Source organism: Ischnura elegans, chromosome 8 (genome assembly GCF_921293095.1).
Source record: "Ischnura elegans chromosome 8, ioIscEleg1.1, whole genome shotgun sequence".
NCBI classification, from domain to species: Eukaryota; Metazoa; Arthropoda; class Insecta; order Odonata; family Coenagrionidae; genus Ischnura; species Ischnura elegans.
Genome location: NC_060253.1, coordinates 92,836,024 through 92,859,628, shown reverse-complemented (window position 1 = coordinate 92,859,628; position 23,605 = coordinate 92,836,024). Strand labels below are relative to the sequence as shown.

At 36.8% G+C, this 23,605-nt stretch overlaps 1 protein-coding gene and 2 non-coding genes across 8 annotated transcripts in view; all 3 read left to right on the top strand.

The window, feature by feature from the left end:
* LOC124163891 (SAFB-like transcription modulator) overlaps window positions 1–23,605 on the top strand; it is a 48,012-nt gene that overhangs the window by 22,068 nt on the left and 2,339 nt on the right. Inside the window, exons 7-18 of one of the 6 annotated variants that reach the window (XR_006865865.1) lie at window positions 105–151; window positions 719–849; window positions 1,398–1,547; window positions 1,655–1,808; window positions 2,113–2,474; window positions 3,815–3,969; window positions 5,633–5,764; window positions 6,174–6,371; window positions 10,686–10,958; window positions 13,289–13,509; window positions 15,380–15,614; window positions 20,705–21,038. Coding sequence is in view for 4 of the 6 variants with exons in the window: in XM_046540999.1 (XP_046396955.1) it covers window positions 105–151; window positions 719–849; window positions 1,398–1,547; window positions 1,655–1,808; window positions 2,113–2,474; window positions 3,815–3,969; window positions 5,633–5,764; window positions 6,174–6,371; window positions 10,686–10,958; window positions 13,289–13,509; window positions 15,380–15,614; window positions 22,222–22,413 (2,250 nt within the window). In the remaining 2 variants the exon portion in view is untranslated. Of the gene's footprint in view, window positions 1–104; window positions 152–718; window positions 850–1,397; window positions 1,548–1,654; window positions 1,809–2,112; window positions 2,475–3,814; window positions 3,970–5,632; window positions 5,765–6,173; window positions 6,372–10,685; window positions 10,959–13,288; window positions 13,510–15,379; window positions 15,615–20,701; window positions 21,039–22,221; window positions 22,414–23,605 lie in introns of all 6 variants that reach the window. The other 5 variants (XR_006865864.1, XM_046541000.1, XM_046541001.1 and 2 more) reach the window with 5 other exon arrangements.
* On the top strand, window positions 15,084–15,216 carry LOC124164613. Its single transcript, XR_006866083.1, has one exon. It is a non-coding gene; the product is annotated as a small nucleolar RNA psi18S-841/snoR66 (small nucleolar RNA).
* On the top strand, window positions 16,406–16,539 carry LOC124164615. Its single transcript, XR_006866084.1, has one exon. It is a non-coding gene; the product is annotated as a small nucleolar RNA psi18S-841/snoR66 (small nucleolar RNA).

The window sequence follows — 23,605 nt, the reverse complement described above, 5'->3', positions numbered from 1 at the left end:
TACATTTTGCTACACAATGGGCAAATAATATTGCTGATCTTTAATAATCTTTGAATTCAATCCTTCACTTAGAATAATATGCGCATTCCATTTTTTTTTGACAGTGGAGCAGCATCCAAGGACTCCAAGTCACCAACCAAAGATGATAAAGGTAATTAATTGCCTTAGTGTATATATGTAATTCTTCATTTTTTTTTTTTTTTTTTTTTTTTTGTAGTTTAGGGGTCATAACCCTAGGGCTACCTAGGATGTCCAAGGTTAAAATTGTTCGATTCATGAAGAGAGTACTTTTATTTTATCGTATTAAGTTAACTGTTTCATAGGGAATGATTTTAGAATGAGACCAGGTAACTATATAATGATTATGGAAGATATGCATCAATGTAAAATTAGGGACTATCAATCCCCACCCACAAGAGCTTAGTGAACCTAAGGCCAGGAATCACCTAAAATATCCACCCATCCAAGTTATTTTTTTCGTGTATGCACGGATTGGCTGTGATCCCCATATATCCTTGTGAATTCCTTCTTCACCCTCCTTTCCATGTTGGTAAGTTAGATCATGGTGTATCCTCAGTAATGAACCAGAATTCATTTTATAGCTACCTTCCTTTGATTTAGATGGTTGAATCTGCTTTTACAATTTACTTATATTTTGATAAGCAATGCCAGTTGTAGTGGTTATTTAATGGTATCCAATGCTACCTCTTATCATCAGGTGACAAGAAAACTGCTAAGAATGCTGCTGGGGCAGGCACTGCAGTTAGCTGCAGAAACCTGTGGGTTAGTGGATTGTCATCATCAACTCGTGCTACAGATTTGAAGCAGGTGTTTTCCAAGTATGGCAAGGTAATTATCTCTTCTTTGTGGAGGTTTTCTCTTTGTATTCCAATGAGGTGTTGTTGATAAATATTTTTCCTAGTTTAAGTAGCATCTGAATGGATCGGTGATACTGCTTTCATATTTTATCCCATCTCTCCACATTCCAAAATTTGTGAATTGTTCACATAGCATGGTAATTTTTTTACTGTACTGCAATGTCGTTATTTTAACTTGGTGGTGACATTTTGGAATTGGATTATACTTGAATGTATAAAACTATGCATATTAATTTCATTTGTGACAGATTGCTAGCAATTACCTCAGCTGAGCACTAATAGTGAATGTTTTCCTAAGATTGAATCTTTCACAATGGCCCATGCTGACTCCAGAGGAACTGTATTAACCATGTTTTGTACATACTAATCATAAATCAATTGACAGTGCTTCTGCAATATCTCGTTTCGGTGGGGGAATAGGCTGAACTTGTTCTAGTATGGTTCAATTGTGTTAATAAATTTTGTACGCATGCTGGTCTCGAGGAACAAGTTGCTAATAGACAAATTTTTGCTTTGTAGGTTATTGGTGCCAAGGTAGTGACAAATGCTCGCACTCCTGGTGCGCGCTGCTATGGGTATGTGACAATGGCAACAAGTGATGATGCCAGCCGTTGCATTCAGCATCTTCACCGCACAGAACTTCATGGAAGAATGATTTCAGTGGAAAGGGTAATGTTTCGAAAGTTTATCACTTAATCACTGTGTCATCAACTAAGAATTGTGAACATTATATTTAGAATTTTGAGCTGAAAGTAATACAAATTTAACCTTATCAGGCAAAAGGTGATTCAACTGGTCCTCCTAAGAAAAGCAGTAAAGTGACAGTAAAGAAAACAGACGAAAAGAAGAGACATGAAAAGAAAGGCAATGGGGTGGCAGAGAAAACATCGTCCCCTACAGATGAGAAGAAGAAAGAAGAAAAGAAAGCTGGTAAGATGAAGGTGTAGCTTGTTGATTGAAATATGCTTCCAGATATTCTATAAATGATACGGTGGGGTTAGGGGCTTAGTATGATTTTTTGCCTTCTGAAATGGTGATTTAATCAAGTAACTGAAAATACACCAAAGGATGAAGTTCGCCATGAAAAAGCTGACAAATTTGTAATCTTCCTCCAGTAATTTACGTGGAACAACTTCTCAAGGATTACCTAAATCCTTGGAGTGAAGTCCATTAAAACTGTTTAGTTGGGAGATGTAATTGAATGCTACATATTTGTTTATATTTCTCTTTGTAGCAGGGAAGGATGATACAACCTCGAAAGAAAAGGGAACACCTGGCAAAACTTCTGATGTGAAAAGGGAAGGACACCGTGGAAGTGAGAAGAGTAAGAGCAGAGAAGTTTCCCGTGAGAGAAAGGGCAGTGAAAGGGGAAAGCGAGGTGGCAGCTTGGGCAGTGGTGCTGGAAGTCGTTATCGCCCTCACTCATCTCAGTCACGCACTAGAAGTCGAAGTCCGTATCGCACAAAGCCAGTTCCTCCTGAATCAAGGGGCCACCTCTCTGTGGTGTCTTTGGATTCGGAGTCACGGGGTCAGCGAAATTTGTCTGGTGGGCCAGCATCTGGACCTGGAGGGGTACTTACATTTTTACAAATTCGGGTTAGTTGATATCTGCTTGTATTCCTACAGTATGTTGGATGGCAACCAGTCATTTAGGCACCAATGAATCGTAATTGTGCAGTTGCGATAAAGTTTTTAAATCAAAACATTCGGAAGTAACATTTCTTGTATTTGTTTGGATATGAATGGCTATATGTTCCTTCTTTGGGCCTGATTTCGGGACCTTCTCATACTTTGCCATACACATTAATCATTACAAACTTTTATTTTATAAATTATTTTCCCATTCATCAAAGTTAATTTTTTGTTGATTTAATGTGATGCTCGTGCAGTAGGCTCTCATGACTGCGAAGTTCATCGGACCAAAAAGTTAATTGTTAGTGTTTAGGAACTTTGTTAGACATTTTCTCTTCTTGAGTAGCATCAAAAACTTGGAAATTTCCTGTTTAATTATCTGACAAATACTCAGTAGTTAAACACAATTTTTAACATTATATTGCTAATTATTTTTTAAGTATAAATTTAGAATAATTTAAGGCTTGTTGATATGAATGGTGGTCAAGTGACTAATATATTGTAAGATGTATTCAAATGTGTGATTAGAAAATCACATTGAATTCATATCTAGTGAAACATCTGAAAAAATAAAAAAATAGACAATATCATACATCATATCCTTGAGTTCCCATCTCTATTCTCTTAGCTATTTAGACCCCTCATCCCAGTGTAATTTCTTTTGTCAACTGCCGATTATTTTCATGGAAGGTCTAGAATCCTTGGTCGTGGGATGTATGGCAATGCTTTGTGATTTGCTGCGAAGCAGATGTATCCCAGTGTGCTCACAGAATTATAATTTAGTTAAAATATTTTGCAGTTTTGGGCCACAAATTGGTTTGTAATTTTATGGCATTGAAGATTTTGTAGTATTTTACTATATGTTATCATACCTTGTAATGGGATCGTGACCTTAACAAGGAAGTTATCAAAATTTTGTGAAGATGTTCATCATGTTAAGGAGAGTCTACTGTTATCATTATTGTGCCTTGAAGACTAGTACTTTTGCATCCAATTGGTTGTTGCTGTGGGCATTATAGTGTAGGACTACTTTTCCATATTTGCATGAAATTTCTCCAGAATTTCTTAAAGCCATTGAGAATTTATCTTTAATACATAATTGTGTTGTGCTTTTAGTTTGACGAGACTTGAATGTTTGTAGTTTGGGAATTGTCTTTGATGGATTGAGTGGGAGAGGGGTTACATTTTTGTAGTAATTTCGCTGAAAAACTAGAATAGAATCTTAGATAAAGTACATTAGAATTAGAGTTATATTTAAGTTTTCTGTTGGCTTTGCGGACTTATTTATTGTACAATTTTTTCAGGATGTGAGGGAAAAACAGCGTTTGAGGGAGAAAGCAAGAGAGTTGCGTGAGGAGGATAGAAGGCGACGTGAAGAGGATAGGAGACTTCGAGAAGAGATGGCACGAGCTCGTGAAATTGAGAAAAGGCAGCGAGAGGAAGCTTTGAGGCTTGAAAGGTTTGTTTTCTTTCATTGGTTCAGTTATCTTTGATATTTTTTACACATCAAAATATGCTTTACTGTATTTTAATGCTGTCAATCTCGACAAGATAATTAGTTCTATCTAAATTAACTGCAAAATCTTTGTGATATTTGTCCCTATAATTGTGTCAGGATCCCATCGTCTGTCCCATGAGTGGTTCATTGAGCCTAAATATAAGACTACAGGCGGTCCACAACTTTCGCGCACAATGCATTCCTTAAAACAAGTATGAAAGTCGAATGTATGGAAGTCGAACCACTGAGTTCCATACTAATTAGGGGTTACATTCCAAAAGAGCGAAATATACATAATAAAACCTTATTTTTGGCACGGATTTTATTTTTATTAACTGATTTTTATTAATAAATTAATAAAATTCCTCACATCATACAATTTCTTTTGAAAATATGCAGAAAATGTAAATATAAGTTTAAAAAAAAGAATTCGGCTGCGGGTACTAAGTGACACTTCCTCTCAGTGTTTTAAGTTACATTCCTCTTGTAATGTCCATCTTGAATAAAAAGATATATCCAGAAGCATAATGAAATGCAATTGTCGAACCCTCATTCTTCATACCTTTAAATTTTTACACCTCGCTTTCTTTGGGTGACATTTCATCATAGTGTATCTGGGGATCGTGTATATTTCTCATGTTATTCAAAAAAGACACATGGAATTTGGATGATATTACGTGCAATATTGTTGCTGAAGGTGAAATTGTCATACAAGAATTAAAGAGCACTCAAATGGGAAAACATTATTAGAAAGAAGCACTTTAATTTATTAATTTTATTGAAAGCTGTGTGATGACGTCAAGTCAACTTTTTTGAAAAATCTCTCCAATGAAGGCTTAACTACAGCTTTCTTCTTCTCTTGATTCAGGAGCCTATAGCAAGCTGTGTCTATCTACAAAAAATCATCTTGATTAAAGTCAACACTGCTCTTGATTGTATACGTTCTTATTTTCTGCATATACTTCGATATGAAACAGTTGAATGCTGGGATGTGCAGTAAACATGGGGGAATTTAAAAAAATTACAGGTGTTTGAAAGTCGAATTTAGCGTACCAAAGTAAAGTATCAAAGTCAAGTAGGTGTCAATATGGAATGAACGAAAATGAATTGTATGAAAGTTGAGTGTGCGAAAGTTGAGGACCGCCTGTAATTGTGAACCATCTGATGCCATGCTACCTAAAATGTTGTCAGCTTGAGGAATGAGTGCAGCCAGATGTGAGGTCCCAGTGATGTCAGTTTTTTTATTTTTGACTTTTATATTAAGTATTTTTGAGTCAACCTGTTTTAAGCTGCAGTATATGCAGATAGTACTTAGCTAACCAAACTTTTAAGAAAATTTGATGAATGCAGTTGCCTTACTCAAATTCTGCTGAAAGAAGCTTATGTACATCATCCTTATGGTAAAAGCTCCAAATTGTCCTCATTCTGACTGATATCAAACTAATATTGTCATTGTGATCCATAACATGTCAATAAGCTCTGGTGCTATGTTTTTGCCATTGATATTCCTGATATCATGGAAAACAAAATGATTTTATCCCTTCTCTTTGAATACTCTTCCTATTTGACTTAATTATGCCACTTTCAATATTTTTTGTCATTAATTTTATTCTTAATACTATAGGGAAAGAGAGAAGCTTCGCCAAGATAGAGAAAGGATAGAAAGAGAATCATTAAGGATGGAAAGGGAAAGGCAAAGACTGGAAAGAGAGAAGCTTGAACGTGAACGGGAAGAGCTCAGGAGGCAGCAGATGAGGTATCATTTTTTTTCTCGCTTTGTCATTTGTAAATTCTTAAACTGGTTCGTGGAGTTTATTTCAGTTAAGATGTAACAAGCTAAAGGCAGTGCGTGACTGAAGTGCTTACTGCATGAAATTTGAATTTGTTATTTTTAAATTAATTAGGACCAATTTATCCAGGATTTTGTGGAGTAAGTGGTTTGTCGCGAATATAATGTGATTGGATACTTAAATATACCTAAATTTGTGAAGGTACAGGTAATGACAATCATTTTTCACTTTGATATGATTTCCCTCACTGTAGTGGGTATCCTTAATCCTAACTTAGCGGCTGTAGTTGACAGTTGCCCAATTTACCAAGCTGCATTTAGTCATTTCAGTAGACAGAAAATATTTTGTGTTTGTCAGTAGTTTGCTTGGTTTTAGGTTCACTGATAACGTTCACTTTGAAGAACCTTTGCCTCCCCCACCAAGGAGGCCTGTGAAGCGTCCAGCAGTTGATGAACGAAGGGATCCTTATTTTGAAGAAAGAGGACCTGCAGGAGCAGCTAAGCGCCCTGCACCACCTGTGGAGAGGAGATTCGATGCACCCCCTACAGCTCGTTACGATGATGCACCACCACCGTAAGTAGTCCACCTGAGAGAAGACACTCTTGGCTCTTTGAGGATTTCTTAGCATATACAGTAATCCTGATTTAAGGTTTTTTAGGGGGGACAAAATTTAAAACACTAAATGCGGAAAAACACTAAATGAGGACCTGCCTTTTTTTCAGGTTTTAGGGTCTGTAATGATTGGAATGGCTTTTTATGAATAAAAAATATTATTTTAAGTAACTATAAGTTGCTGCATGCAGCAACAAATTCATTGATTAAATGTTATTTGCCGAATTAAGGTTGGATAATACTTTTCAGGAATCAGCTAAAAAAATGGGTAGTAGAAATAAGTAATGAGAAGATGACAATTGTTTCAATGAAATATTTTAAGAAAATTATAATATTCATCAACTTAAAAGCATTCCCACAGGGAATATTATTATGGAAATTAGTGATTCCATTTTACGCATATTTCAGTGGCCTTGTAGAAAATATAAATTTTTTTCTGTAAAAGTGACATGTAGGTGACTATAGCATTTCTTATATAATAAAAAAGGTGTAAGTAGGTTCTCGAAAAAATGATCATTGCATCAATGAAGATGAGTGAAATAAAGGGACAGCAGAAGATCGCTAATCCCGAATTCTAAACTACCGAATATCTAGGAAAAGGGAGATTTACTGGAATTTTGTCAATTTAACGTTTACTGTTGCCTCGGCGAAAGGAGCGATTTATGAGCCTCCTGTGCGCACATTTTGGATTTCGAGGTCATCCAAAAATGGAGAATCTTTTTTCTAGTATGCGTACAAGTCGATGGTGATTCAACTCGATGATAACACCAGATTCGTTGTCATATCCGCGGCCTCATACAGGACGAATGGAGCCGGGAGAAGTTGCTTAGGTACGCGGCGCGCTGATCACCTTGACACCGACTCACCGTTTCTCGGCAGCTTTTAATAAAATTTGGTTGGACCTTGAATAACGATTAGCTAAACTCTGTTAAGTGAAAAGTTTTAATCTTCAATAGAACTGGATTTCATCTGAAAAATTCTCAGTGCCTCCGGAGTTTGGCAATTTCGTCCGAGTTATGATGTCGCAGTCAACCACCAAGGGATTCATGCTAGATTTTCGTATTTTTCCGCGCTCATCTATTTTACCGTGATTATGCGGTGATTTTTTTCCAGCATGAGCGATTTATTTAGAGTCATGGACCGTGATAGTTCGTCAAAACTCCGATTTTCATTCGCGTTTGACATAAAATAGCACCAGATAAATATCTTTGAATCGGCAGCGATATCAACCAGCCGCATGTCGGTATATGGGCTCCGGGATATCTAAATTACGATGTAAAATAATGTTGTTCCGTTAGGAAAGAATGCTTTCACTCACGATCATGACAGAGGAAACACTTCCTCGGTTCTTTCGCTGTTCCTCCGTGGAAACTGACCTTGGAATGGATTATAAAAAGAATCTTCTAGTGAACTGCGCAAATGATATCGGGCCTCTTTTGAAAAGAGAAAGTAGCCGACTGGAAAAATATTGGGCTAACAATGGACTACCCGTAGAAAGTAGAGTTGAAAGGGGCATAAGCCGTCAATTGAAAACATTACGCGGAAACCATCATTGTGGCGGCCCTCGGAGTATAACTCGTGTCATCAGTCGTCACGTATCATCGAAGTTCACGAAGTGAAGGATAAGGTAGTTAGAGGTTAAAAAGGGATGAATTTGCTCCATTAGATCGGATCTGATACAAAAAGTGTCTGGTGGTGTTTGGATCAGAAGGGGAGCGAAACATTACGAGAAGACAAATCACCTAGCTTGCGAGTTGAAGGTCGACCCAGCGCTGCATTCGCGGAAGAAAGCAGTTGAAGAAGCGTTCCCCGGTAGATTCTATTGACTCTTGGTAAACTTTCATGAGACTCTTCTTGTTGATGAGCAGAAATTCGAAGATTTGGATAATCATTTGCATGAGCCGTCATGAAAAAACGTTAAATCGGGCAAAACAATCTTGTGCGGGAAAAATTTTTACGACCATAAATGCGGAAAAACGCAAAATGCGGAAACACTAAATACGGATTATTTTTACATTGCCCTAATAGGGAATGAATCGGGACCCTTAAAAAATAAACGCTAAATGCGGAAAAACGTTAAATGTGAAGACGTTAAATCCGGATCCGACTGTAGTTCCCATTTTTTTTTCGTTCAAGACTGCATATTCAACCAGTGGAAAGAGTTCTGCACAAAAATTGAATCACTAGAATTGTAAAAATATTACAATTTAATGGAGTGGTGTCTAATGGAGTTCGTAGGATCACATCATTACTGGGTATTTTATGTATGCAGAAAGTATACTATGTTCTATGTATTGCAAAAGCCCATCTCAAGTGACATGTAAAAGTTAGTATACTAAATGGGTGACATTAAAGTTGGGGCAATTTTTGGCAATCAGCAGTTTGATGTAATATTGACAATTGTAGGTGATTACTAGATATAAGTGGCGCTGTTAAATTAGCTGGGAGATATAACAGTAGATATGGTACACAAGGTGAGTATTGAACCAGGCGTGGTGGAAAAGTTGATGAATAAAAATGCTAACATAAAAATGCAGTACACAAAAACTAAAATATTATTTGCATTATTTAACCATGGTCAAAGATGAGGCATCTCAAGAAATATGAGCACAAAATTATTTAGTGATAATGTATTTATATTTTTTAATTTTTATTATCAATTACAGTCTTTCCAGAGTTACACTAAGAAATGTATATTTGATTGCATTTTATAGTCACGAAAAGTAATTAGACTGAAATGAATTGTATTACTGCCATATTAAAAAGTTGGTAGCAACGAAGTTCACTAACAATAATTTTTGGAGAATAACCTAACTCACTAAACCAACATGCTTAATGAGACTTAATCTTCAATATGACATGAGAATGAGAAGACATTAATCTGTATTAAACACATTCTTTGATAAATGGGGATGGGGGGGGGGGGGTCTCCTTTTTATCAGCCATATTAGCTTTTTCACTAGCATTAACTTCAGTTTCATCCAGATAGCTTGTGAAAGACAAGATATCTTTCGTACTCCTCTATCAGACAGTGTTTCATGTGCTGTGAGTTCCACAGTATTGATCCATCTTATGGGCTTAGGTGAAGTGTATAGTTTTGAATAGTCGTGCTCAAGTTCTTATGTGCAGTGCGTTAGGCAAAACTTAGACTTTGAATACAACAGGAGTTTTGTTTCCTGCATGAATTTGAAAGTTGACATTTTAAATTACTTTTTCGTAACTGCAGGAGCTAGGAATTCAGGTCATAAATTTATTATTTAAAAAATATATCATGTCTATTACTCTGTACCTCTTTTAGTGAAATTATTTTGCTTGTCAAAAATAACAATTTTGTGATAAAATCTTTCGTAGCCATTGAATTCATCTGTGTGTAGACTCTGCCCACTTCTAATGAAGCAGAGACGACTATTGTTTGCCCTAAATAATAGTTAATAGGGATTTTTTTATTATTTACTTTCAAACTTCAACCCCAGAAACCTGCTATCTGTTTACTCCAGTGTTTATTTTTACCCATTTCCATCCAGACACAGACACACCCTATCGTGAAAATACAGTAAAAACAGCTTGTGATGCATTTCACTAAACCATTGTTTTGGGTACACCTTGAGTCTCACCTTGTCCCCGGAAGTGGAAACATAATTTCAATTTCTACTGGTTGGTAACTCATATCCCTGAATGTAATTCCAACCCACATTTTCATTGTAGTTGAAAGGTCACATTTTTTGTGTTGCAACAACACTTCTTCAAGCAAGCACTTAAATAATCAAGCTATCATCTGACGAATTTGAGGTAAAATATATTTTTGAGGTTTTTCCTTGGAGGATTTCCCTAGAAGTTTCCTGTGGTAACTGGTTGCTGATATTTAGGATGTATATTAACTCCTAGTCCTCTGGACCCATGTTAGAACTAGGTTTTGCTGTACATGAGTCAATGCCAATGTAGCTACAGTTCTCCTTTTTCTTAAAGATTTAAAATTTTTATGTATTTCTATGTATTTGATTATTGAAAGTGAAAAATGTGAGGCTTTTTAAGTAATTCATTAAATGTTTTTTTTTATTCAAAATTTATATGTTTTCCTGGGTTAGTTTTTGGTCATACTAGTTATTTGGTATTAGCTATCTTTCATTATTTAAATAGCTGGGCACCAATGTATCTCTGAAGCTCAATGATTGGATGTGTGTGGTGGGACTGCTTGAGCTATCAGTGATATTAATGAGTATAGTAAATGCTTCGTCAGCTCAGAAAATGGAACTGGTTGTGTTGGTTTAATTTTAGACGTCCTGCTGATTATGATTCCAAGAGAGATTACCGTCGTGAGGGTGAATATAGAAGAGGAAGTGGAGGAAGTAATGCTCCAGTACCACCTTACTCTAAGATAATCCCAAGTTCAACTGGGAGCTCCAATTCAACTAGCAGCTCTAACAATTATGACCGTAATGTACGAAGGAGTGGTAATGCAGATGGATACTATGACCGAAGAGAGACTGGAAGGTCAGAAATACATCGAAGAGAAGCTGATGTCCCTGTAAGCCGTGGAAAAGAAGAGAGGTTAGTGTTGAAATGAGATTCTTTGTATGTAGATTTTGCCATTTTAACCAACATAATTGTAATTCTGTTTTTGAACTTAAGTAATGACGGTCTTTGCAATTGCTTCGTCATGTTACTTAGAACCTGTGCTGTATTTTTTTTCCCTCAAGTTTTCATTCTGTCCTTGAAATGCAAAAAAATTATTTCATAAATATCCAGCTATGCCAAGCAAGCTGCACCTTGTGACCAAATGTATGTACTCTTGAGGTCACTTTGAAAGCTTGCAAAATTATTTGGCAGTTGTACTATCCCCATTCCCTATATTTCAAGGAAATGGATTGTACCAACTGCTACATGATTTTAGACTTCGTTGATGTCTATGGCTTTCTGGTATTTATTATTATTTTTGTCAATTTTTTGCTTTAATTTGATTTCAACCAGGCTGCCTCACTGTTAATGATTATGCATGTTTTGACCTTGTTTTGCCTGCAATGCCTTATCTAGGTCATTTCCTCGGGCGTCTTCTCCCAAAATAGAAAAGAGAAATTCTACAGTCGACTCCAATCTTTATTTCTCTTGAATAATTTGCCACTCTAATACCGTGGGAAAGATTCAATGCCCTTCAAAGATTGATAATTCATTGGGAACCTATACCCTCAACCTGGCATAATTTTTTTCTAAAACAAACATTGAGTTGAGGGTATAGAGTTCCCAATGAATTATCAATCTTTGAAGGGCACTGAATATTTCCCAAGGTATTAGAGTGGCAAATTACTCAAGAGAAATAAAGATGGGAGTCGACTGTAGAATTTATTTTTTCTATTTTGGGAGACGACCTGGGGAGATACTATATTTTGTTTATAAGAGGGGATGTGAAGGTAGGAAAAGGTACATTTAACCACCCTTGCTGAGGTAACAGTTGACCCTTCCGAAATAGTTATCTCTTTCAGTTGCAGTTACGGACCAGTCAAACAATAATTTCACTCCATGAATATGATCATGTAGAGGGCCAATGGTCACAGTGGTTAAATTTGAATTCTGTGAGAAAAATTGAATACATTTCAGGGATATTAGGAGTAATGAATTTCTATTAGGCCAGCAATAGCAACTAAATATTGGCTGGATATGTTACGAATCATCAAGACAGGCGATATAAAGGAGACTAGTAGGAAGTTTTGAGGCTCTGTAGGGGTGGGGTCAGAACACCATGCCATAATGCGTATACTACGGAGGAAAAAGACGAGTGGAAGAGGAATGCCCTTGGACTAGATAATCTATGCCTTTATTGGCTATGAAAACAAATTGTGGAATATTTATGTGAGGGTAAGGACTGTAATATAGCTACCTGCTCTCGAATTGCTATCATCATGTTTTTATTATTTACAATGCACATTACTTTCTCCCTGGTTAATCAATCTCAGTTAGTCTCTTTTTGTCATTCTGATTGAGGGGGTCCTCTACATTCTGGGTTTACTAGTTCTCGTGTTGAAATATTTCTTTTTTGAAGTTTTGTTGTCTGAAGAAAAGCCTTAAGTGGATTCAATATATGAAAGTGTTATCCATAACTGCTAAAGCATCCACTGAGTGTCATGCTTCAAAGGGAATACATCTTTCTGTGCTCACATGTGAGTGAGAGTATCTTTTTTTAATTTTTGATGTATAAGAGGGGGAGAGAGGCATTCTATGAAGACAAAGTAACCAGCATAATCGTATGGTCTGGCTTTAGCATTGAGGTAGAGTCTGTGTAGAAGCTAAATGTTCAATTATTGAGAGTATGTTTGTATAATAAGTGGTAGAATGCTAAGATGGGGCATTATTCCATGCAAAAAGCCCTCCTACTTTACTTCTTTGATGAATTTGTATGCTGGTTGAATTTGATATTTCAGTTGGTATTAGGATTTAATCAGATCAGTAGTAGAACATCATGGGTGGAGCTTAAGTTGTGAAACAGTTCAGTGCTACATAGTCTTATCAAATCATAAAAACAATTGCATAAATTAGTCATTGCGTGGGTATCAGGGGCCCCTGTTTCTTCTCTTGTCTGACTGAACTTTCCTCATTGCTAAGGCTTGGACTTCTCAGCCAGGGGAATATTTTCTGTGTTTTTCCACTAAACTAAGCTGGGATTATTGCTGCCTGCTCAATGGAGCAAATATCCTTCAGAATGAAATTCGCTAATAATGTAAATCTGGACTAAGAGTGATGCAGTGTGATTTTCTCATCGCTCGTTAGCATGTATTACATGTTTTATTATTGCATGTCATTTGATTGCTAATCATATCAATGAGCTGAAATCAAAGATGAAATTTCTTGTGTTCATATTACTGATAATCAATGGCTTTTTCTATTAGGTATGATCGAAGTGGTAACAGTTCAAATGTTGTTAGCAGTAGTGGTGGCAGGGATTTGAGAGACGCTGTTCCGTCCAATCATCATCACAGAGATGGAAATCCTAGCCGGGGAGGGTCTTCAGCTGGTGTGCCTAGTGAAAGGTTACATCACCATTCTAGGGAACGTTACCATGGCAGCAGTGGCAGCCATCATGCACACCACCATTCAGAATCTGGAAAAGGTATTGTGAACCAAGGGGATTGTGACGCTTTATATTTTGAATGTTGATGTCTGATGATGTCCTGTTGCTAGCTAGTTAAATTTGTCTTCGGAAAAATTTTGTTCACTCTTGATTGCACTGTGTGAATGCAGTGCTAATTCAGGAATTTTCAATTGATATTAGCTTTTGTTTGTTTGGTTATTAGAATGTGCTTTATCAGGGCTAGCAAATGATGTCATTATTACTTTTAATCATTGTTTTCTAATTGTTACCATAGATATTGTTTCTTGAAAGAAAAAAAGTAATCCCCTGGTGCAGATTCAATTCTGATTGAGCTGAGCTGACATGCTCATTGAAGTGGGTCTTTCATTGTATTTTGTAGTACACAGACCTCATCTTTGGTAAATATGGTGGCTCTCATACGAGTATATAATCTATATTCTGAGATATATTAGTCAAAGCTAGGCAAGTAGCATCTCTTGGAGAAGTTGCTCTAATACTTCCATCATCAATGATCTATCTTGTGCAGTATTGGCACCGTGTCTGATTTGCTGTGTAGTTTTGGGTGAGGTAATATAATTTGATTGGGTTGTGACATTGGGTTCATGAATGTGATCATTGTTTGTATTACCAACAATTAACTGTTAACTAATGAATGTAATTCTATCTCACTTCAAACAATGAAAGCAAAATTGACTAGTTGTAGAAATAATTTGGCTTTAAATACACATAAAGCTATTGACTTAGAAGGAAAGGACGATACAGCTTCGTACTGTTTTATCAATGATACTGGTCACTGACCCATTTCACCCGTATTAAAGCAACACTGACCTACAGTGGTCAGCAATTGCCTTTGATATGGTGGCTTTGCGCTGTGACAATGTAACAATGAAGGTAGGTGTGAGGGGCTATCAGGTTGTCACAGCGCATTGTTCTTCATGTGGTCTTGCATCTTCTGTGTGGCATACATTTTGGATCACTTTTTTCTCTATGGAGTTTTAAAGGTAACCAATTCATGGATTCATGATTGTAAGGTACAATAAACCATTTTCAATATGCATGGAAAGATATTGACACAATTTTTAAGTATTATATATTTGTTTGCTAGTGGTCTAAGCTGGGAAAATATTCTTTGTAGTGTACATGGCATGTTATGCTAGTTTTTCAGTAATAATGATCATGGCAAATAAAGAGAACAAAAATCAGGGGAAAGGACATCACCACAATCCCATTAGGTTATCCCATTTCAACATTTATTTACTGATTGCTCAAATTTTACTATGCTCAATAAGTGTTACGCTAATTTTCAGTAAGTGATACGCTATTAATTGAATACTCACATTAGATTAGTCTTTTAAATTAAGTCTCCCTCACTTCTTTTGCTCTCCTTTCTCTAAACATGCGGGTGCTTTCTTCCTTTCTTTTTAGCATGCCTTATCTTCACATTCCCCTCCTTTGGAGTTTCCTCCCTTGCTGCCACCACAATTTAATGTATCACACCTTCAATGCTTTCTTCCCTGATGGCTAACACCTCTGTAGGTGGAAATTATAGAAGCCCTTGTGGTGCAACACGCAGCGTTTTAAGAATCAAACAATGCAAGTGCACTCTGTGCCTCATTTATGTTAATGATGAGGTTCAATTTGAAAACTTGCTAAATCAATGTGGCAGCTGCCCTATTCCCATGACCTTGTAATTTAGGTAATGGATTATTACGGCTGCAACATGATGTGATAAAACAGAACTTTTATCCTTATAGTCCTGAATTTCCAGTTTCTGATTGTATTTAATGAGCCCGGGGAATACACAGTTGTTGAATTAGTTTTAGTGTATTAATATGATTATTTATCTTTATGGAGTACGTTTCACTCACTTCAACATTTTCTTCTTCAGGGGATGGGCGTTACTCTGACCACTCAGGTGATACTTGGCGATCTGGTGGAGGTGGAATGTCTGGGTCTGGAAAGTCCTTTGGTGGTAGTGGAGTAGGCGGAGGAAGTGGATCAGGAGGCCTTGGTGTTGTCAGTGGAACTGGTGGGGGAGGATCCTGGGCTGTTGTCACTGGTTCTTCCTCAAGTGGCATTCCTGTGGGTGATAGAAAGTCTGATGGAGCATGGGGTTCAGATAGGTAGGTTTCTTTGCATGTTTCGGAAGGAAAACTTACTCTTTTTTATGCATTAATGATTGATTTTCTCTCAAACTTGTATTTTTGCATGAAGAGCAAGTGATTAACCAGACTTTACCCTAGAATACTGCAGACCAGGAACCCAAAGATTTAAAGTAACTCAGTGGATATTTTTCCTGTCTTTTTGGTTTTTTCATAAACTAATGAATCAGGAGCAAATACCTCTTATATCAAGTTGATTTGTCAAATGTTTTGGAAACATTATTTCCCCAAAATTTAGGGCTTAAGACATCTGAAAATTGATTAAGGTAACAGTCTTCCTATTAAGTGTTTTTTTTCTAAGCAATGCCAGTGCTACTTTGGAAAATTCCCATTTGGAATAATCCGAACTGCCCTCAATAAGTGGTACGGTTTCATTCTCTCCTTATTTAACACCCTTGAGAATTGGCCTTAAATATTGCTTTCAGATTTCACTCAAACATTGTTTAGAGCTCTGGGCTGATTAATTAACATTTCTGCTGTTTGGAGTGTGGACTACCTTAGTTGGAAAATGTTAAGCTGCTGATAAACAGCTGTGACTTGTATGCCATTCCTGTGGAAAATACTTATCACAATGTACATTTATTGACCAAGACACTGATGACAAAAATGGAAATTTTAGTTAGTTGACTTATTTGAAGAAAGTCTGATACATTCCTTCCCATTATGCTGTGGCCAGCTATTGCTTCTTAAGCAGTTCTTAAGGTACATCATCTCTATAACCTTTTCATGGTTATTGAGTTAATGATTGTTTAAGCAAGTGCACTCTGTGCCTCACTTTCTCAAATAGTGAGGTTCAATTTGAAAACTTGCAAAATGAAGTTGGCAGCTGCCCTATTCCCATATTCTTGTAATTTAGAAAGTGGATTATTACAGCTGCTACAGTTTTCAGTTTGACAGCATTTTCTGTTGCAATAAAGGCCATTTCATGCACCACAATTACAGTAGACTCTCGTTAATACGAACTAAGTTATTACGAAGTCCACATTATCACAAAGCAAACCGCTGGTCCCGACGAAAAAGCCTATCCATACTAGAGTAAAAGAAATGTTATTACAAAATTACGAACCTCAGTCTCGGTCCTGGTGGTTACCCAATGAACTTAATTATGAAGTTCCAGGCATAAGCAACGGCATTTAGGTGGATATTCACTACACCAAGTTTTAATAATCGTGCCATGTTTAAGTTCTTCTCATGTACTGTGCCCAAGAAAATCAATTATGGTTCTTTATTCAGTTTACATGCAACATCATATAATAAGCTTCCTTCCTGTGGAGTCATTGTGGCCCACTCATAACCGCTCTGTTGAGAAACTGATATGAATTTTCCTGTTTATATTTATATTTTCGCGTAATTTAATCACATTTATAATATACTTTTTTTTCAACGATTCCTAAAAGAAACGTTCAAACAAAGTTCATTATTACGATTCCCTGGTTTTTCGGTCCCGTGAACTTCATAATAACGAGAGTCTACTGTATTTCATTTACCCTCTGATCATTTTGAATATTTTCTTATGAATTAAAAATAGCCCAAATATATCAATGGGCCTGAATATTTTTTTTTGAGGCTGTCATTTTCTTTATCCAAGCTACATTATTTTTTAGTGCTAAATATGGTAGTTTCCTTCATCAAAGAAAACTAAAGGCAGTGATTGCGATTTGTTACCCACCATTAGTGTATTCATAATATACAAATTATTTGGTTTTAGAAATACCGGTTTAGACGAATGGCAAGGGTCAATTTTATCTTCATTTGAAAAAGGCCAGATTGGCGCACTCCACGTGATGTCATAGGGACCTAGTTTCTATACGAGTAGATAGGAGTTTTACATCGTCTGAGGTTACCAATGCATGCATTAAGCACAGAGCTCAGGGAAACATGTCTTGATAATAATCTATTAAAACTGGCTAAGGGCGGAAAGTTTTCTCCGTTTGATAAGGTATTAATAATCCTTATGTAAGCCAAGTGCTACCAGCTAGCATGGTACTCTGCTACCTGCTAGTATCCTGTGTTGTATCAGCGCTCAGAGCCTCGCCCCAAGGTCACCTCACTTGCGGCAGCGGGAACCAGAACTACGTCACGCGGAGATTTCCTGGCATTCATACTTCCCCGTCGCATTTCGCGCACTTGAAAATTTTCACTTTTCATTTAATTGCGAAAAATAGATATCGTCATTTAAAAATCTAAAAGCGTGAAATACGTACTCCAGGAGTAATAATCTTTTGATTTAGGCAATAAAAAAATAATAGGAAACCACCCTATTCAAACTTCAATTGAGAGACTGTAATATTGATAGATTACACTGCCTCTGGATAATACTATATATAGTTGGTTTACCTACATAAGTACGCAGCACCCCCATTCTTTTTCTGTAACATGATCTATTGTTAAATTTTTCGTGTTCTCTCCTCTTCAGACATCTACTCTTGTTTTGTGACAGAATTATTTTTCATGGCTTCATTACTTGGTATTTGACCTGTAGTGTTGCTTAAGTGTGGCAATATTTACATCTCAGAATCATTGTGTCAGTTAAAAATTGTTACAGTTTGAGGTTAGATAGTGGTACTGATGATGATCATTTTTATGCTGGAGCAATTATGGCTGCTGACAATTATGTAGTGATTGAGTGATATTAGCTAGGTATGGAGTGTTATCAATAAGAAGTATCCACCAATTTTTATGGATTTGGTAATATCGTTGCGATAGATTTGGATCAATACCAAATCTATTGCCATCTCATTCAGTCTACAGAATTTTGCCATAAATTCGGTCAGTTAAATCAGGTGTTGAATTGACACAGTTCAGCACAAGTATCAAAATTTTCTGTATTAAACAGAGGTTGTGTACTGTCCCAGAGGTTGTCATTCATGACCTCTTAATTTAGTAACTTCGCCTCGAGAAATATTCATGAAAATTGGCTTGCTTATGGGGTAAGGTCCTATGTTTTGTTGAGTGTAAGCAAAATTTTCAATTTTGACCTCATAACGCAGGTCCAAACCAAAATTTGGAATCATCCTCACCCCAGGAATCCGTTGCGAAGTTGTCAATAGTTTTTTCAATGATGTATTTTGTTGCATACTACAATTTTTTATACTTTGAAATGAATTCTTCATTTTGTTCTGTGCGTAAGAAATTTTTAAACAAAATTTTACTGTTAAAAATAATGGACTTCCGGACTTGTTACCTTTTATTTAAAACTTTGTTGTTAGTAACACTAGAAATCAGTTTAAAATTCCACAATACTTGCAAAAATGTAAGTAATTCTTTGAGAAGAGTAAATTATAGAAAATAAAATACAATTTTTGGTTGAAAAAGCAGTGGTAATGCTGTAAATTTACTCTGGATTGGTGATATGGTAGGGTAAGAGGGTGTAGTCCAGTGGCCGGGGTAAGGGACGGGTGCCACGTTGAGCTGGGTCCCAAATTTGAGGGACGAAAATAGCAGGGTAACTCCACCCCAAAAAAGAGCTCTGTATGAAGAGGTTTAAAATATTCTCATGCTACTCATAGCTCAGAAAATGTTTTCCTATTGTAGGCACAGGCAGGAAATAGTTAAAGGGTTCCCAAGTCATTGGTATTGTCCAAATACCTGTCTTATCCACTAAATGACCTCCAAGGATAACACAGAGTTCAAAGGTCATAGAGGTAAATGTAGAGCCATCATGACGATCAAAGTATGGAACCGTGGGTTTTAAATGGTGTCCAAGTCAGTTGTGCCTTTTATATAACCATATTGTTGTTTTTTTGACCTCTGAAGGTCAAAATGGCGTGATAATAAATTAAGAGGTCAAAAATTACACACGGCCTCTGGGGCAGTGTGTGTGCGTGTCATAATGTAATTATGAAGAAAAATCATTGGGGCTCCCTTCCTCACTTGATTGAGATTGTTATATGACATCTGTCAATCAGAGAAAAAAGAAAGTTTTTCATGAATCGTATTAAAGTTATATTTTGTGGCATGAATCATATGGTCTTTGTTTCATATGATTTGATTTAGATTCATTTGAAAGATTTTTTTATATGCCTGACCGTGTTATTTCACTGTGTTATTGAGAAGCCCCCACTCTTAACAAGTGAGCTGGTTTCAAACTGGTTTTAGGACCAATTGTTTTGGTACCTACTCTTTTTGACATCGGTTCTAATTTTAACTTCAAGAAGTGGAGGAACTAAGAACTGTAGAACCAAACTGACCCTTCCCTTTGAGCAATTTGTTGGTACAATCATTCCGCTGTAATAATGTTTCTGGAGCATGTATTAGAATCACGTAATTTAAAAGCTACCATTTGTTTTCCTCTCACCTGAGATTACTTTGATTTTTTGTGCTTTGATTAATTGTTCCATTAGCCCTCTGTCAATGATATGAATGAAGAAGAGCGGTATCTTTTTTCGTAATGTTTGTTGGGCTCCTATTTTACTGGCAATGGGTTTACTTGTAGTCACTAATGAGTAATCGCTCATGATTGTCATATTTTTTTAATCTGTCAATATGAAGCGTGATTACGCTCATGTTGGCTCCATTATTTGGCTTTCCTTGAGTGCTGTTTACCAGTGTTTTGTATCTTTTTTATAGTGTGGTAATTTTGGCTGCCTCCAAAGTGACCGAATAGGCATTGAGGAAGAGCGCCTTTATATAATTCTCAGCTATGCTGTATTTGCACTTTTTTGTGTCAGGTATCATTGGAGGGAAATTTTATTTTTTTAAGCCTATTTTTTTTTTGTGATAATTTTCTATAAAATGCTGATGAGCTTAAGTGCATTAAAATCTGTTTAAAATTGACATTGACTCTTCAAGGTGGGAGTTGCATCACAGTTGTTTGAAGTAGGTATTTGGGTGGAGTGAAGCGTGTTATTTTGCTTTAACAGGGGTGATTTTTGAGGCTATTTTTCCTCTTCAGTTGAAGTTTTGATTTTGGGTGGGAATAATTGACTTTGAATGGTGCAATTACAGCATTGTTGCATAACCTTTTGAGGGCCCTATTAAGGAGTGGCTTCCGTGATGCAAAGGCATGAGAAAACTGTGCCTTGACCTATTTCTTTCACCATTCAAAGCAGGACATCTAAAGAGAAGAAAAAAATTCGTCGAGGATGCCGTGCTGGAAGGGTGAAACGAGAGAAAATGGAGGCAAATTGCCATAATGAAGTTGGTGGTGGTTCCTTGAGTAGTTCAGCCAAAAAATCCACTTGATGTAGGTGTGCTCTGCTGCCTTTTCCTAAACCTTTCCTCCAAAGCCTTAACTCTGACTACCTACCACAAGTTTCCTGGCATCTTACATCCTCCACCTGGTTATCCTGATGTGCCTCATTCAAAGTAGATGCCACCTCATTCTAGCCCTCAAATCCACCACTGGAATGGGTTGCCCAGGAGCGCTCGCCAGAGCTGCTAAGGGTAAGAACCTCAGGTATCACTCACCACCATTTCTTTGGAAGTGTCCGCAGCCAATGGGGAAGTTATGGCTAGTGAATGATGATGAACAAAGGAAGCACTGCAGCTCACTCATAACGCAATTGATTGGTGTGGGATGTGTTGCTCCCTGGGTAATTAAAACTCCCAGTGAGATCAAACTGAAATGCCCCAAGTACTCATCTTGATCATTGCTAACCCCATCTTGTATCAAGAGATGGAATGCTGGATCCGGCAGCCATAATTAGTCAGCAGATGAATTCCAGGTTTTAAGTGGTGGTGAAGCAGTGTAGTAACCTTCTGATTTCCATTAAATGGGCGATGAGGTTATATTTAGGCACTCATGTACTTATGGGAATGATTTTGTGGTAATATTTGGTATCTTGTGAAGTGTACTTCCAATGGGATTTTGGTGAACTGAATGGAGCAGAAATGTTCTTAGGAATTCATTTTCTGGTTGAAAGTTGTACGAGATCAATTTGTTGTTTTTGAGTAATTCAGAATAATTCTTTATGGAGTGTTAACTTCAGAATTTTGAATTGAATTTGTGGAATGGAGTTACAGCAAAAAAATGCTGCCTTTAAATAGAAGAGAGCTGATTGCATGATTTCTGAAAGCACTCAAGATGGTCTTACAGAATTTCTTGCTCACCTTATGTTATTAAATTGAATTTTTGTCCCTCTCTTCTGGTTAAATTATTGTTACCAGTACTGATCATGACATGCTCCCTGAAGATCAAATTTATGGGAAAATTAGTCTTTGAAAGCTCTTCTCTCATCAATTCGTTATAAGGGGGCTGCATTGTAAATTTTGCTCTGCAAGGTGCTTTTAGAATGCTCGCCTGCGCTATCTTTTTTGGCATGTCGTAGAGTAAAAAATCAGGGTCAGATGTCAGAACCAAGTTGCTGATGGAACGGTACATGTAATTAGATCCATATTGTCAACTTGTAGACAATATTTGCAATTTATTAAAGCAGCATTTCCTTATATACCAAATCTATGAAGGGTGTTGTACATATTTTTGTTGGGAACGTACTAAATTTCTAGGGCATTTCAGTTAAAGATTGTTTTCTTGTGTGTTAATATGCTTTCAGAAAGTTTCTGTATACCTTGCTCTCATTGTATACTATGTCAGTTTTCGAGCCTTATGTGCCTTGTCACCCCACAGAGACGGCATTGGGGTCAAGGGCAAGCCCAGACAGCGTCACCTCGTGAATGTCACCTACAATTCAACCCCGACCTTCTCCTCTGCGGCTCATGCCGCTGCCTCACCTCAACCCTCCTCCTCCACCACTTCTCACGATGTCTGTGGCCCCAAGAATTGTGGCTTTCCTTCCCTACACACCAGAGGGAAGGACAGGTGGGGCTCAGTTGTGTTATAACTGTGAAATTTTAATATCTGATTTTCATAGTATGTATGAATGGGAGGCCATGTTGGGTTTCTGCTAGCATGGTTGCTCAGGCTGTTTTAATTTGTTAAGGAAAAGGTATTTAAGTGTGAAAGGTATTAAAAGAAACCTTTGGAGTATGGCATACATCCCTTGTTGAATGAATCAGCTGTGGTGATAGATTTAACTCTTAAAAGCTTTGTACATAATTACAGGGTGCATTGCTTTTTATCTGAGCACATTCTTTTCCACAACCCTTTCACTTCTCTGACCACCAAAGTATAATGAAATGTGTACTATGCAGAATTTCTTGCTTCTTTGGAATTTCCTTTGAAAAAACTTTCAACTTTTATCAAACAATGAAGCAGCTCTCAAGCCCAGAGTTTTAGGAAGGTAACATGATATTTATCTCGTGGAAGCTGTATGGTGGCTAGCCATATTCATATTTCGTTCCTACACTATATTTCTCAATTCCCTCCTTGTGAAGTATTGGAACAATTATATTTCAATATATATTTCAAATGTTAAATTGGCAAATTCTTTGCCATCAAACAAAATTAGGTATATCATACCACATTTTTTCAAGTTTTCTTGGCTTGATGATTATATTGATTTTTGAAGTTGCTCAGTGTATACTGGATGAGAGGTACTTTTTATTGTGTACTGTAGAGCGTCAATAATCTAGAGCAATAGTAACCAGACTCACTTGAGATTATCATGCAGTCTGGATTTTCAAGCGGAACGTTAGAAGGCAGTACAATGTCTTGAACACAGAGACTGTTCAAACTATAAAAACTAATTCTATTAAGTACTGCATCTAAGTAATAGTGTACTTATTATTTTCCTGAGAGTGAATCCACATTATAGACTCCAGATTTTTGACAAAAAGATTATTGTCGCTCTCTGTAATTTAAAAATGCTTTTGACTCTGGCAATTCCTAATTAACTCAGCTTACCTTACCATCTTCACTTGAACTGCTATCATTTCACTTCTGCACATTACTTTGCGTGTGGATTGGTATCTTGTTTCATTTGCATGTTATTTATTTTCTACTAATTTGTATGTAGTGAGGTCAACATTTAGCTACTATTAAATATTTATCTTTTAATCCTTGTCTTTGAGTACAGAAGAGCTCTAATTATCCAGCATTTATCGGGGTCATA